Source organism: Nerophis lumbriciformis, linkage group LG14 (genome assembly GCF_033978685.3).
Source record: "Nerophis lumbriciformis linkage group LG14, RoL_Nlum_v2.1, whole genome shotgun sequence".
Lineage (NCBI taxonomy): Eukaryota > Metazoa > Chordata > Actinopteri > Syngnathiformes > Syngnathidae > Nerophis > Nerophis lumbriciformis.
In genome coordinates this window covers 28345174-28361915 of record NC_084561.2, presented here as the reverse complement: position 1 = coordinate 28361915, position 16742 = coordinate 28345174, and the positions used below count along the sequence as shown (strand labels likewise).

General features: G+C 39.1%; 1 protein-coding gene across 2 annotated transcripts in view; it reads left to right on the top strand.

The window, feature by feature from the left end:
* The window catches only part of LOC133616842 (uncharacterized), a 271957-nt gene that overhangs the window by 128035 nt on the left and 127180 nt on the right, over nucleotides 1-16742 (top strand). For both annotated transcript variants that reach the window (XR_012050812.1, XM_061976458.2), the window contains exons 15-19: nucleotides 3745-3798; nucleotides 7879-7923; nucleotides 14003-14056; nucleotides 14163-14216; nucleotides 16647-16700. Coding sequence is in view for 1 of the 2 variants with exons in the window: in XM_061976458.2 (XP_061832442.2) it covers nucleotides 3745-3798; nucleotides 7879-7923; nucleotides 14003-14056; nucleotides 14163-14216; nucleotides 16647-16700 (261 nt within the window). In the remaining variant the exon portion in view is untranslated. The remainder of the gene's footprint in view (nucleotides 1-3744; nucleotides 3799-7878; nucleotides 7924-14002; nucleotides 14057-14162; nucleotides 14217-16646; nucleotides 16701-16742) is intronic.

Genomic DNA, 16742 nt, shown 5'->3' with positions numbered 1-16742 from the left:
GATAACAATGTCACCCACTTTTATAGTGAAGTCACTGACTTTCTTAAGGTTGATGTGGGACCCAAACAGGATGGATTCCGTTTTTACCTAAGTGTATGGATAGCTTGTTGTCAGCAGGTGCAAATTCTACAGAGTTCAGCACTGAGGATTTTCTCCACCTGTGACTTGTCCTTGCCGGATACCAGCAGGGCCGAGTCATCCGCAAACAAGAACAATTCACAGTCGCATGCTGATGACATGTCGCTTATGTATATTAGGAACAGTAAAGGCCCTAATATACTGCCTTGGGGGACTCCACAGCTTACTGAGGGGGGGGGGGGGGGGGGGGGGCACGGTGCCGTTCAACTCAACCACCTGTTTCCTCCCCTCTAAGTAAGATCCACACATCAGATACATATCCTGGGTCGGATTTGAAAAAAAAAAGGATTTGTACTTTTCACGGAGTTCAGTTCAGTTTCAGTTCGAACATGCATACAATACAATGTAATACATCACACAATTCCAGTTGTTTCATTGCAGCACGTCCGAAAAGGAGTAGGAAGAAGCAGAGTTTATTTTTAACCATTCATACCATAGCAATTTTTTTCCAATGTCCTTGTTCTCTGTAACAGAACAGTGAACAAATAAATAATATGCCATAGTAAGCAAACAAATGTTAAATACATAAATAATCTTTGTCTCAATAAAAAAAAGGAGAAAAAAAGGGTTCAAGATGTTCATCATAATTCTTGTTCTGTGTGCTTTGTGAACCCTTGTAGTTTGAACAGTCTCTTAAACTGAATCATATTGGTGCTTTGTTTGATTTATTTGGTTAATCCAGTCCATAATTTAATTCCACATACTGATATACTAAAGGTTTTAAGTGTTGTACGTGCATACAGCTGTTTTAAATTAGATTTTCCTCTAAGGTTATATTCCTCCTCTTTTGTTGAGGAGAATTGTTGTACATTCTTGGCTAGCAGTTTATAGTTTGCTTTATACATCATTTTAGCTGTTTGCAAATGCACCAAATTGTTGAATTTCAATAATTGTGATTTAATAAATAAATGATTTGTATGTTCTCTATATCCAACATTATGTATTTTTCTAATTGATCTTTTTTGTAACACAGTTAGTGAATGAAGCGCACATTTGTAGTTGTTTCCCCATATTTGACATGGAAAATCATTAGTGGTGTTTGCTCTAAGACTTCAAGGGAAGTCCCAATGTTAAATATGTATTTTTAGGTTTACTTTTCATTGACTAAATATGCGCTGGAATGCACTCACCTTTTGTGCAGAATTAGCTACTTTCTCATTCATTGTGTAAGTCACAGTGCAATAAACAATGTTCAAGTCCATTGACTTCAATGGGGAAGCATAGAGTCATTGGATAAATACTCTGAGCGTCTATGGAAGTGTATTGAAAGTGTGCTTGGCCTCAGCTTGCCTGGACGCTGAGCTTCCGCATAATGATTGGATGATCTGTCTGAGGCGGAATCTTTTTTTAATTGACAGCAAAATAAGCAAATCAGCTATCTTTTTAAAAATTTTCATTCCGTTTTTCCGTGTTGATAAGGAGAATTTTACAGTCCTTTAAGTGACGTTTTCTTTGTAAAATCTAGCATCTTTTTATCTTTTATCTGTTATTCGAGACTGTACTCTTGTTTAGAAAGAAGCTGAAAAGGAGGTGCCCCTACTTGAAAGACCAGCAACCGAAAATCCGATAATGTTACATATGGGTAAAATAAATGGAATTGACGTGCAGTGTGAACTAGGGATGTCCCGATCGGATCGGCTGCCGATATTTGCCAACAATTGCGTATCGGCAAGGCATGGGAAAATGCCGATCCAGATCCAGTTTAAAAAAAAACTCCGGTCCGTGTTTTCCAACGCACCGATTTAAATAATACATTCCACTTTTCTGCTGCTCCCTAATTTCCGTTCCGCATTTTCCAGCACACCTTCAACACATCCACAGGTCTGTGGATTCTCACGCAGTTGCTTTTAGCTGCTGGCATTACACGACAGGCTCTTCTCACTCTTTCCTGTGTCTCCCTCTCACAGACAGCAAGTGCACCTTCTTACACACGTCACATACTGTCACGTCATACGTCACATACAGTACGTATACGCCCTCTCCCAGCAGAGAGGTAGCAGCATGGCTAACGTTAGCTGTGATGCTAGCGCAGCCGTGCGAGCAACGCTCCCTCTAAGGTGCTCGCCTGTGCAATTGCGCACTGTTTAAGCGTCCTCTGCGCATAGCAAATCTATGCCACGCACAAAATCAAATAAAAAAATAAGCGCAGAACAATTTTCGACACACGGACACGACAGAGAAAACAGTTTTCGTCATCATTGTTCAAATATTGTGACGTCTGTCGACACGCTTATCTCCATTCAGTGCCACACGCCCACACCATCAAAATGCCGAGGCAAAAATTTCCACATCAACACCGTATGAAAAAATTAGTGATTTTTTTAGTTGTGATTTCCTTCTCTGCATGAAAGTTTAAAAGTAGCATATATTAATGCAGTATGAAGAAGAATGTTTTAATGTAGACATGCAAGCCTTGAAAGAAAATTTGGAAAATCAAGACTACATTTCCTGCAAATGGGTGCATTTCTATCCTATATTTTAACTTTAGATTTATTCTCATATCAAACTCTTTTGGCTGTCTTTTTGACACTTACATCCGGCGCCCCCCTCAACACCCTGGATTATAAATAATGTAAATAATTCAATGTGATTATCTTGTGTGATGACTGTATTATGATGATAGTATATATCTGTATCATGAATCAATTTAAGTGGACCCCGACTTAAACAAGTTGAAAAACTTATTCGGGTGTTACCATTTAGTGGTCAATTGTACGGAATATGTACTTCACTGTGCAACCTACTAATAAAAGTCTCAATCAATCAATCAAAACACTTAGAATCATCATACTGTTGTGATTATATGCATCAAGTGTTCATTCAAGGCTAAGGCAGAATATCGAGATATATATTGTGTATCGCAATATGGCCTTAAAATATCGCAATATTTAAAAAAGGCCATATCGCCCAGCCCTAGTTCAATGATGCCATTTCTGTTTGTCATGTATAATTTTGTCTATTTTGTGTTTATCCTTGAATAAACAGGTCAGTTTCTTGTTACCAACCATTGTGTATTATTCAAACTCCCCTAATTCAGCTGGCTAGTTGTTATCAAGAGTACTAAAACCCTTTTCAACATGATTCTGACAACTAAGTAGGCTAAATAACTTTAAACTTTAATACATGCTCGGATAGGCCAGTATCGGTCGGTATCGGATCGGAAATTCAAAAACAATATCGGTATCGGATCGGAAGTGCAAAAACCTGGATCGGGACATCCCGAGTGTGAACATACTGTAGCCTAAGTCTATGAAGAGGAACTACACATACACTGACAGTTTTCAGCATATCCGCCTATTCTGGTAATTTCAGTCTTGTCAAATAATTGAGTGGACCTTGAATACTAATGCCAGTGAGAGCAGAGCCAAGCTTAGAGTCTGTCAGCAGGACTTAGCCGTATTGTGAAGTAGGAATGCACTGGTTAAGACACAGGAAATAGTGTTCTGCCAAAGGAGGACCTGAGACATTTTAGTGAGTTGGTAGGCGTCAGAACATAATGGGGTCCAGTTTTAGAGGTGTGTGTGCGTGTGCATGTGTGTGTGAGTGTGTTTGTGTGTGTCTGATTGTTTTACAGAAATTCCAATGTGTGCCTTTTTCTCTTCATAGGGGGACCTGGGCGCTGAGGGGCCTCGAGGACAGGCTGGTTTGGTCGGACCGAAGGTAGATTTCATAATGCTGATTCAAATGCGTCTACATTTTGTTTAGCTGCCAATTTGTACCAATAACACACTTACTTTTTCCATTGCATGTGTCATTAATATTAAAGGGGATGTTTGCAAACTCGGTCAAAGCAAAAAATATAACAATAACACCTCCAGCTAGCTTATATTACCATTAGGGGTTTAACAGAACATATATTATTTATTTATTTTTCACAATTACTAATCATATTAAATACAAATCGCTTTAATTCGCTATCGTGTCAGTCACACATTCACAGTCCCAGAGAAGCAACTAACAATTGACAGTCATGTTGTTGCCACAATAGGCTAGCACATATTTTGTGGGCCCATTTTGTTCATTAATATTACTTATTATTATCATCATTAGACTCCTGAAGTGCCCTCGCCCCGCCCTATAGCTAACGTCACCGTTTCACATACACACACTCATTATGTTTATAAGCACTAAAAAAATAACTATTGACTTAATTTGGTTAAAACGAGCTCAGGTAAAATCTTATTTAGTTTTTTGACTTTTTAAAAATGGGTTTAACATATCTAGATTATGTGATTTTAAAGCAGTCTCCTCTTGCATGTATAAACTCTAGATATTATCGGCCGATAAATGCATTAAAATGTAATATCGGAAATTATCGGTATCGGTTTTTTTTTATCATCGGTATCGTTTTTTTGGGGGTTTTTTTAATTTGTTTTTTGTTTTTATTAAATCAACATAAAAAACACAAGATACACTTACAATTAGTGCACCAACCCAAAAAACCTTCCTCCCCCATTTACACTCATTCACACTCATTCACACAAAAGGGTTGTTTCTTTCTGTTATTAATATTCTGGTTCCTACATTATACATCAATATACATCAATACAATCTGCAAGGGATACAGTCCGTAAGCACACATGATTGTGCGTGCTGCTGGTCCACTAATAGTACTAACCTTTAAAAGTTAATTTTACAAATTTTCATTAATTACTAGTTTCTATGTAACTGTTTTTATATTGTTTTACTTTCTTTTTTATTCAAGAAAATGTTTTTAATTTATTTCTTTTTTTATTTTATTAATTTTTTTTAAAAGTACCTTATCTTCACCATACCTGGTTGTCCAAATTAGGCATACTAATGTGTTAATTCCACGACTGTATATATCGGTTGATATCGGTATCGGTTGATATCGGTATCGGTAATTAAAGAGTTGGACAATATCGGAATATCGGATATCGGCAAAAAGCCATTATCGGACATCCCTAATAAACTCCCATCAATTGCTCTGCGCAGGTGCCCGTCTTTCCAACGTGATTACCCGGAAGTACAGTAGATGGCGCACTCCATTATCAGAAAGCCCAAAATATTCATGCATGTTTATGTCTCTATTTCATCAATTTATGCTTTTCATCAAGCATTCGAACCAGTGGCGTCATTAGGCCTTTTGGGGGAGGGGGGCAAAGGTTCCCCAAAAAAGTAGCCAGCTTATGAGTTTTAATAATCACACGTGTCATTATTCACTTAAATATAAATATGTCAAGTGTCCCTTCACTTCATAGTATAAAGTAAAGATTAGCTGATTCACATATAGGATTATCATGAGTGACAGACATTCAAACTTTAATCGAGGGTCCTTGAACGCACCACAAATATATGCTATAATATAAGTAAGATGCATATCCCTGTCCGATGCTGCCACGAATAAGATTAATCATATATTAAAAACATTTCTATCACTTAATTTTTTTCCCAAATGTTGGTGTTGTGTTTGAATACATAAAAGTGAGTTTAAATGACGTTTTGACATCCGTGTTGAGTGAACACACTCAACAATGAAGTGTTTCATGCTGGGTTTGCTGCTGACAGAAGGAACACACCTTTTGACATTTATGTAAGGGGGTCTAGGTTGTGTTACACCAGGGGTCGCCAACCTGTCGATCACGATCGACCAGTCGATCTTTGGGACCCTGCCAGTCGATTGCAAAAACATTAGAAAAATAGATATGTATTATTATGACATCAGTGACAACTCTCACCCGGAGAGTGGCCCACTGACCCGCCAACAGGCATGCATTTTTAACCCCTGAACACACCTTGCCTCTCTCTCTTCAGCATCATTTAATCTGAACTTTTATGACGTCATATTTCATAACTGACAGATTAAAATGTTAGAAAAAAAAACTTCAAATCTTTACAAATGTTGCTGTGGCTTGTGCAGCCCTTTGAGACACTTGTGATTAAGGGCTGTATAAATAAACTTGGATTCATTGATTGATTGATTGATTGATTGATTGATTGATTGATTGATTGACAAAAGCCCAGGCCATTATCATGTGGCCCCCCTTGTGGTTGTGGCCCTAAACAACCGCATAGGGTGAGAACCACAACTAGGGCCAGAGCTGCATTCAATAATAGATAGCCACCGTTACTATCGAAACTCTGCCAAATCGTTATTATTAGCTGACAACACACAAACCATAGTGCGTGTGTTACGTGAATATCACATAACTATGCCCGTCTCGTGCTCAAAGCTGGACGAGAGCAGGATTTATTGCAAGGCAGCCACGTAAAGGTTGCAAACAGCCCCTTTAATTTATATAGGGGGAAATAAATTAAATTTTTCTTGAAGTAATTTATCAACCTCATTGCTAAAAGTATATTCAGCCCTAAGCTGGGGTTTAATTTCATACCATATTCCTCACTATGCATCACAAGCCTAAATGTTTAAACTAACATGATAATCTTAATCTTCAATCAATTGTACCGTATTTTTCGGACTATAAGTCGCAGTTTTTTTCATACTTTGGCCAGGCTCCAGTGCGATTTATGTATGTTTTTTTCTCCTTCTTTATTATGCATTTTCGGCAGGTGCGACTTATACTCCGGTGCGACTTATACTCCGAAAAATACAGTATTTGTGGTAAAATTGCGTCAATCTTTATAATTGATCATGCTTTACTTGACTTGATCAGGCCTAACCCAAACTGCCATTAAAGTGTATATACTGGGGGTGTAACGGTACACAAAAATTTCGGTTTGGTACGTACCTCGGTTTAGAGGTCACGGTTCGGTTCATTTTCGGTACAGTAAGAAAACAACAAAATATAAATTTTTTGGTTATTTATTTACCAAATTTGTAAACAATGGCATAACACACATATACACACATGGTCCATTGCCAGGGTTAATGTGGTCAACATACATAAAATAAAAACTAAATAAGATAAGGCTCAGAATGGTTTCTTAACAAAACATTTCTACATATAAAGTGCTTTTTTTGATTGATTGATTGAAACTTTTGTTAGTAGATTGCACAGTACAGTACATATTCCGTACAATTGACCACTAAATGGTAACACCCCAATAAGTTTTTCAACTTGTTTAAGTCGGGGTCCACGTTAATCAACATTAAACTGCCTCAAGTTGTTGCTCAGATTAGATAAAATGACATAACTTTTCTGCTACATATAAAAAGTGGCTAACTTGGCAGTAAGAGGATATATGGGCTCATTGTTCTCCCACCATAGAAGTGGGTCAAAATCTAGTTCTTAATGCAATATGGACTTAAATCTGCTGCTATAAAAACATTTGTTATTGCTTTAGCCCTGCCTGACTCACCGAGGAGAGGCTGCTTGAATGCAGTGGTGACGCTTCAAATGGGTTAGCATGTTTGACGTGTTGGCAGAAGCATACCTGCTGCTGCTGAACAATGTCGGCAAACCTCCGTCCTCCATTGTTGTATCGCACCGAAGAGTTCCCAAACGGGGGATCTTAACGAGGCAGGAGGGTCTTCAGCTCTGCCTTTTACATGTTGTTGTAGCCCGGTCGTTGTGCCTCGGTGTGCATTGTTTACACAACGTGCGGTGCGCTTTTTAATATGTCCGTGTGGAAACTCGTTCGGTACACCTCCGAACCGAACGGAAACCCCCATACCGAAACGGTTCAATACAAATGCAAGTACCGTTACACCCCTAGTAGATACACACAATAATTATGTTTAATCTTCAAATAACTCTTACTAATCTGCTCTACTGTTGTTCATTTGTGTTTTGTCATTTCTCCTTATCTTTGTCAAAGGGACCAGCAGGACGAGCTGGCCTGCCTGGATTGAAAGGTGATAAGGTGATCTAAATATTTATATTATTGCAGTGTACCTATGTGTAATGTGTTGTTTTACTAGCACAGATACCGGTAATAGTAAACCATACTCAATAGATTGCAAGCAGACAATAATGTGAGATAGTGATGAATGCCTTACTCCAAGCCTAGCAACCAATGAAATAATATACAATTGAGAACATGAAGCAGAAAATATCTCCCAGTTATTTTTGACTTTTTCTGCCTTTTATAAAGGCCATGCTGGGCTATGAGTGTCAACAGTTAATTGCGGTCAACACAGTTTTGCTGCCATCGGTAATGCACCAAACATCATTCACTGTCTGGAGCAGGGGTGTCGAGGGCCAGATCAAGTCCGCGAACAGGTTTTATCCGGACCGCGGGATGAGTTTGCTAAGTATAAAAATGTACCTGAAATTTTTTAATTAAAGAAACCGCTGTTCTAAATGTGTCCACTGGATGTAGCAATAGCAATTTTTTGTATCTTTGTAGATGATGCTACATATGTACAAATTAAACCACATGATGTTAGTACATCAGTCGAGGAAAATGATCAAACTACATAAATAACATCCGGTAATTTGATTTTGATACAATTTTTTTATCTTGATAGATTGAAAATTAACACCAATGACTTGACTGTTGAACAGTTTTACATAATTTATTCCAAAAATATAAATAACGACAAATAAAGTATATATACTATTAACCGCAACAGGTAATTGTAAAAAACAAAAACAACATTATGATTTGTGCAATTGTGCTTGTTCTATTTTTAAACAAAAAAACAATCTGAAGTTGTCTTTATTTTGAAGTTATCGTGCCGTGATTTTAGCAGTCCGGCCCACTTGGGAGTAGATTTTTCTCCATGTGGCCCCCGATCTAAAATGAGTTTGACACCCCTGGTCTGGAGTGATCGCACAGTGATAAATGATGACAAATGTATTCATCGTAGACATGCACTTTCTCCAAAATACACAATATGGGAATCAATTTTATGATTCCCTAGGGATTTTTTTAGTATACAAAAACATTAACAGTCCATCATTCTATTGTAGATTTTATACAACAGAATATCAACAAAAAAAACCTAAAGACAGGACCGGTTCTAGGCAGGCATATATGAGGGGGCAGTGAGAAATGTGATGGGGACATCGTGTGCACACGCTGCTCCATCATGCTCCAGCACTTGTTTTCTGTGCTAATACAGTATTAACATTGCCTTCTTCATTGAATGTGGTCGTTAGCTACAATATGGGCCTGATTTACTAAGATCCAAACCTACGCGCTTAACAGTGTGAATAATCTATAAAATAGTGTGTACTATTAGTGGGCATGTTGCGTGCGATTTACTAAGACTATGTGTACAATTGCAAAGTGGTGCAGACCGCCTGTGGAAGTCGCTTCCTAGCAGCTCCACTGTAAACACGGCACAAGAGCCAAGCGTGCAGGTTTAACAAAGTTTTAATGTTTTTACACCGATTTTCCAAAGTCTTTTCCGGCATGTCGTGACGTTGCCGTCACTCCCAATCCTCTCTCCCATCCGCTCCCGGCTGCTTACTGTTAAAGACATCAGGTGATTAGATTAACACGTACCACCTGTGAAATCTAATCACCTGCCAGCTGTGTTTCGCCGTCCCGCACATGCCCCGCCCCTAGCTGATGGTGCTCCGCCCTCGTCACCATTGCCAGAAACGGTGACCTTTGCTCCTGCAGGCGCGCTGATGCACTTCCCTCCACACCGCCTTATTTAAATGAAATTTAAATCACCATGGAGACACTCTCATTTACTGCACATTCATGTTATCATGCTCCTACTTGTGGCATTTTGCTATGTTTTCAAACATGTAGGATATATTTACCTCTTTTTATGGGTATTTTAGAAGTAGTCATGCAGTGCATCTTGACACCATTTTTGTTTTACCGCTGAAGGTGCATTGGAGAGTGGCTGCACTTACTCCGCTCAATATGCAAAAATGCATACGTCAAGCAGTTTTTTTTCATCAAATAAATATTTTTATGATATATATATTTTATGTGAAAAAATATACAGTTCTGCTCATAAGTTTACATACCCTGGGAGAATTTATGATTTCTTGGCCATTCTTCAGAGAATATGAATGATAACACAAAAACCTTTCTTCCACTCATGCTTAATGGTTGTGTGAAGCTATTTATTGGCAAACAACTGTGTTTACTCTTTTTAAATCAAAATGACAAAAGAAAGTACCCAAATGACTCTGATCAAAAGTTTACATACCCCAGTGACTTTGATCTGATAACATGCACAAAAGTTGACACAAACAGGTTTGAATGGCTAATCAAGGTTCCAATCCTCACCTGTGACCTGTTTGTTTGTAATTAATGTGTGTGTGTATAAAAGGTCAGTGAGTTTCTGGGCTTCTGACAGACCATTGCATCTTTCATCCAGTGCTGCACAGATGTTTCTGGATTCTGAGTCATGGGGAAGGCAAAATAATTGTCAAAGGATCTGCAAGAAAAGGTAATTGTACTGCATAAAACAGGAAAGGGGTATAAAAAGATATCCAAGGAATTGAGAATACCAATCAGCAGTGTTCAAATGCTGATTAAGAAGTAGAAAATGAGGGATTCAGGTAGACCAGCAAAGATTTCAGCCGCAACTGCCAGGAAAAGTGTTCGAGATGCAAAGAAAAATCCACAAATAACTTCAGCTGAAATACAGGACTCTCTAAAAAATTGTGGTGTGGCTTTTTCAAGATGCATAATAAGGAGGCATTTGAAGAAAAATGCGCTGCATGGTTGAGTGACCAAAAAGTTAAATTTTGGTCTCATCACTCCAAATTGCTTTGTTCCAGAAGTTTTGATGCTTGTCTCTGTGCTGTTTGGCGTAATGTAAGCGGGATACTTTGTGACATTTGCACAGAAATGGCTTTCTTCTGGGGACTCGACCATGCAGCCCATTTTTCTTCAAGTGCCTCCTTATTGTGCATCTTGAAAAAGCCACACCACAATTTTTCAGAGAGTCATGTATTCCAGCTGAAGTTATTTGTGGATTTTTCTTTCATCTCGAACAATTTTCCTGGCTGTTGTGGCTGAAATCTTTGCTGGTCTACCTGAATCCCTCATTTTCCACTTCTTAATCAGCGTTTGAACACTGCTGATTGGCATTCTCAATTCCTTGGATATCTTTTTATATCCCTTCCCTGTTTTATGCAGCTCAATTACCTTTTCTTGCAGATCCTTTGACAATTATTTTGCCTTCCCCATGACTCAGAAACCAGAAACATCTGTGCAGCACTGGATGAAAGATGCAATGGTCTGTCAGAAGCCCAGAAACTCACTGACCTTCTATACACACACATTAATTACAAACAAACAGGTCACAGGTGAGAATTGGAACCTTGATTAGCCATTCAAACCTGTTTGTGTCAACTTTTGTGCATGTTATCAGATCAAAGTCACTGGTGTATGTAAACTTTTGATCAGGGTCATTTGGGTACTTTCTTTTGTCATTTTGATTTAAAAAGAGTTAACACAGTTGTTTGCCAATAAATAGCTTCACACAACCATTAAGCATGAGTGGAAGAAAGGTTTTTGTGTTATCATTCATATTCTCTGAAGAATGGCCAAGAAATCATAAATTCTCCCAGGGTATGTAAACTTATGAGCACGACTGTATATATATATTTTTGATCACCCCTTAAGTATATCAGCAGGTATAATATTATGTTGCTGAGTAGACGATACGTCTAATATTTATGTTGATAAGCATATATTTTGCATATTATTGAAGATGGACACAAAATGGATTGACTTAAAAGAAGCATTCAACTTTGCACACGTTTAGTAGCTCACCTTTGCGTCTGCTATCAGGTTTGCGTGTGTTTTAGTACATGCAAACCTGTAGTAAATCAGGACCTATGCGTCCAACTCCAACCTGGAGAAGAGGATTGCGCTTTGTCAGGCCTCTGCCTTCACACGTGTACATCTTTAATGTCCCCCCTGAAGACTAAGCTACTGCTGGTAGCTCTTAACCACAATGAGGTGGCAATCTCTCAGCGGGGAAACTAAAAAAATAAAATTAAGTATCCTTTATTCAACATTAGCAACTTCCTCCTGAGGGATCCCGAAGTGTTCCCAGGCCAGAGAGGAGATCTAGTCCTTGGTCTCCTCCCAGTGGGGCAGGAGACCTAGATGAAAATGTTTCTCTAATGTTGCTCTCGAGAGGGAAGTCTGAGGGTCTCTGCTGGAGCTGTTGTCCCCGCGACCCGATTCCGGATAAGCGGTTGAAGATGGATGGATGGATATCCTTCATTAAAAAGTTTTTTTTTTTAAACTAAAAAAACAAGCAAAAGCATTGAGACGAATTTGCTTACTGCAGATGCTGCAATGTCCTTTTGTTTATTGCTTTCAACAACCATAAGTAGACTGCTGTTCCGTCTTCTAATCGTCCATAGTGATTCTACTCGTATGGATTCTTCATTCATCACTCCAAGTAACGTTTGTAAGTTTTACAATATAACTAAAACAATTCATACTTACTAAATCGTCCTGTGTAATGGCTGTAGGAGTGTTTTCATGCACATTTGTACGTGCTATCGTCAACGTCACATTCTTGCAAGCATTTTCTTAATCCATATAAATCTATATACAGTATGTTCCTTCTTGAGCAGGGGGACTTTTGAGGATTCCAGGATCTCAATCCATTAAGTCAAAGTGTGTTGCCAATGCTTTTTTGGTGACTAGGCCCATTTCCTTTGAGGTCATTAAAAAGCTCCTCCTCCCGATTTTAGTCCTGTGCACGTCTACGGTTTTGCACCTGAGGGCCTTCGACAGCTCTTTGGTCTTGCCAATTATGGTTGAGAGGTGTCTTTTATACACACCCCAAGCTGAGGTCTGAGTACATTCCTTAAGGGCCAGGACTAAGTCGTGTGCTTCATAGGAACAAACCAAAATCGGGGTCAAAATGTTTGCTGGTTGGTAGAGGAAATTATTAATAACAATTATTTATCTGTGTTGTGGTTTCTTTGGTGATTTTGCCACTCTCTGTGACTGAAAATAACTACAAAAATGCTGGACTGTTCATGTATTTATAAAAGAGATAAACACACAAAATCATCAAGGATCAAATAATTATTTCCTCTACGCTTAATGAGTTATTTTGTTTGCGATGGAAATCGTAGTAGTTTTGTGTTATCCTCATAGGATACTTACACACATAACTGAAAATAATAGATTCTAGTTTATATTATGAGGTTCTTAGGAGGTTCTATTATGATAGTATAGCACAAGTTTCAAACTCAAGGCCCTTTGGCCAAATCTGGCCCGCCATTTAATTTAATTGCCCCGTCAGATAATTTTTGATGTGTCTCACCAGGTCATTGTAATGTTGTCTGCCACATGATTTTATTGTGGCCCGCCGCATAATTTTATTGTGGCCTATCCCATAGTTTTAATGTGCCCCACCACATCATTCGAATGTGGTCTGCCACTTCATTTTATTGAGGCCCGTTTCATAATTTGAATGTGGCACACCACATAATAGAAATGTGGCCCGACACGTCAATTTAATTTGGCCCACAATGTTATTTAAATGTTGCCCGTCATTTATGTGGCGTGCCGCATCTTTTTAAAGTGGCCCACCAAATCATTTTATGTTGCCCACCACATCATTTATGTTGCCTGCGTATTGTATGCTTTAAATATATTTATTCTTTCAACTTTGACTGAAAAATGTTGCTCATGCAATTGTGTATGTTCTACACTTTAAGCACTTTTTTTTTGGTTATCAAAAATAAACACTCAAATATCTGCTTGTCATCTTGACTTATGATTTCAAAGCAAGTTATCCATCAATCTGTTGGTAAAAACATAATCAAAAACAGTTGCTTTTGAAAATTGTCTAACAAGGTTTTTATACATTTATATTCATACATACTGTATTCACTGTTACATGTGGCCCTTTGTGGGCAGCCATTATTGAGAAGTGGCCCTCCAATAAAAATGAGTTTGACACCACTGTAGTAGAGCAACAGATCATTGGTTATGCTACAGTACATTGGCAGGGTTGTGTTATATCTCTTTATGATGCTGTGAAATTTAGGCCGAAGTGGGACAACGGGGTGAACCAGGAGAGATGGGTTACCATGGCGATAAGGTATGTGCACTGTCACATCAATTTTAATTTTACCCCTCGTCAGAGATGATTGATTCCATGCTAATGGGGGTATGTGGCTTCCTTCTGATATGTATACATCTTTCAGGGTCTTCTTGGTGCAGCTGGTCCTCCTGGTCCAAGAGGAAAACCAGGACCACCGGTATGTTTGAGTGTTCCGTTCAGGCTTTGTGCAGATAATTATAAACAACATCATGTAAGCACAAACTAAAGCTCGCTCAGACATAACCCCAACTCAATAACACAAGCTCTCAATGGCGGTGTTGACTGAAAGAGGCTAAGAAAGAAGTGGAATGTACAGTAGTCTGTGTGCCATTAATTTAAAAAAAATTCATCTGTAGGAAAAAACATTAAACATGGTTGTTCGTCTTACACTCTAAACAAGTCCAGATGCTATCCTCTTCCATATGACCGTTATCAAACCAACTTGAGATGAAAACCTAAAAACATATGTCTTTATTTGAAGAGAGGTCATGGGATGCTGTCGCATGGTCTTGCCAAATATTGTACTGTCAAATCACATCAGATGAAAGGCTTACTAGGCTTTATTATTACAAGTCAGTACTTTACTGTTTACTGTTCAGGCAAAACATTGGTCACTGTGAGATGTAATTTGGTACTGTCGCTGTTTAGGCACCTTATTTTGAACAAGGACAAGGTGGTTAAAGGGGAACATTATCACAATTTCAGAAGGGTTAAAACCATTAAAAATCAGTTCCCTGTGGCTTATTTTATTTTTCGAAGTTTTTTTCAAAATTTTACCGATCACGCAATATCCCTAAAAAAAGCTTCAAAGTGCCTGATTTGAACCATCGTTATATACACCCGTCCATTTTCCTGTGACGTCACATAGTGATGCCAAATCAAACAAACATGGCGCATAGAACAGCAAGCTATAGCGACATTAGCTCGGATTCAGACTCGGATTTCAGCGGCTTAAGCGATTCAACAGATTACGCATGTATTGAAACGGATGGTTGTAGTGTGGAGGCAGGTAGCGAAAACGAAATTGAAGAAGAAACTGAAGCTATTGAGCCATATCGGTTTGAACCGTATGCAAGCGAAACCGATGAAAACGACACAACAGCCAGCGACACGGGAGAAAGCGAGGACGAATTCGGCGATCGCCTTCTAACCAACGATTGGTATGTGTTTGTTTGGCATTAAAGGAAACTAGCAACTATGAACTAGGTTTACAGCATATGAAATACATTTGGCAACAACATGCACTTTGAGAGTGCAGACAGCCCAATTTTCATCAATTAATATATTCTGTAGACATACCCTCATCCGCGCTCTTTTCCTGATAGCTGATCTGTCCAGTTTTGGAGTTGATGTCAGCAGGCCAGGGAAGCTAGGGTCGATATTCTTCTCTTGATCATCTTCAGTGGCATAAGGGACGGTGTGAGCCAAGACATCCAGGGGGTTTAGCTCGCTCGTCTGCGGGAACAAACTGCCGCCATTGCTTGCCGTGCTACCGAGGTCCTTTGTCCCTGAATTGCTCACACACTCCGGCAGATTCAATGAGGGTCTGGCGGCAGATTTCTTTGACTTTATCGTTGGAAATGCATCTGCTTTGAGTGTCGCAGGATATCCACACATTCTTGCCATCTCTGTCGTAGCATAGCTTTCGTCGGTAAAGTGTGCGGAACAAACGTCCAATTTCTTGCCACTTTCGCATCTTTGGGCCACTGGTGCAACTTGAATCCGTCCCTGTTCGTGTTGTTACACCCTCCGACAACACACCGACGAGGCATGATGTCTCCAAGGTACGGAAAACAGTCGAAAAAACGGAAAATAACAGAGCTGATTTGACTCGGTGTTTGAGAAAATGGCGGATTGCTTCCCGATGTGACGTGACGTCATCACTCCGAGAGCAAATATTAGAAAGGCGTTTAATTCGCCAAAATTCACCCATTTAGAGTTCGGAAATCGGTTAAAAAAATACATGGTCTTTTTTCTGCAACATCAAGGTATATATTGACGCTTACATAGGTCTGGTGATAATGTTCCCCTTTAAAACATGTTCATTGAATCTTTTTATGGATAACTTGGTATGTTTCTCATCAGCGACAGCAGAAATAGTTACACTTTTGAATTGTGCCGGTCATCAAACAGGAGGGACCACATTCAACAAACTTGAGTGTGTACAATGATCTACATGTCTGTGTGGGTTTACTCCACCTATTTTCTACCAGTGTCCGAAACATGCATGGTATGGTGATGATGATTTCCCTCACAGTTGGGAGATCTCCCTGTGTTGAGTTTGCGAGTTCTCCTTGTGCTTGTGTGGGTTTTCTCTAAGTACTTATGGTTTCTCCCACATTCCAAAGACATGCACATTCGGCTAACTGGAGACTCTCTATTACACTTAGGTGCGAATGTAAGTGTAATGTCTGTCTATGGTGGCGACCAGTCCAGACGTCCCCTCTCTCCAAAAGTCAACTGGGATAGGCACTATTTCAGGATAGCACGATAGACAGAAAAATATGAATGAATGTATCAATAAAAGAAAAGTTAACACATTCAGTTTCTATTTCTGGTTTTCATGTGCTCTTTGTATTTTCAACAGGGTAGAATTGGAGATATGGGGCTCCAAGGACCTTCTGGACCTCCAGGACCAGAGGTCAGTTTACTTTTTTTTCAGGATGGAGGGCTGGGTATGTAA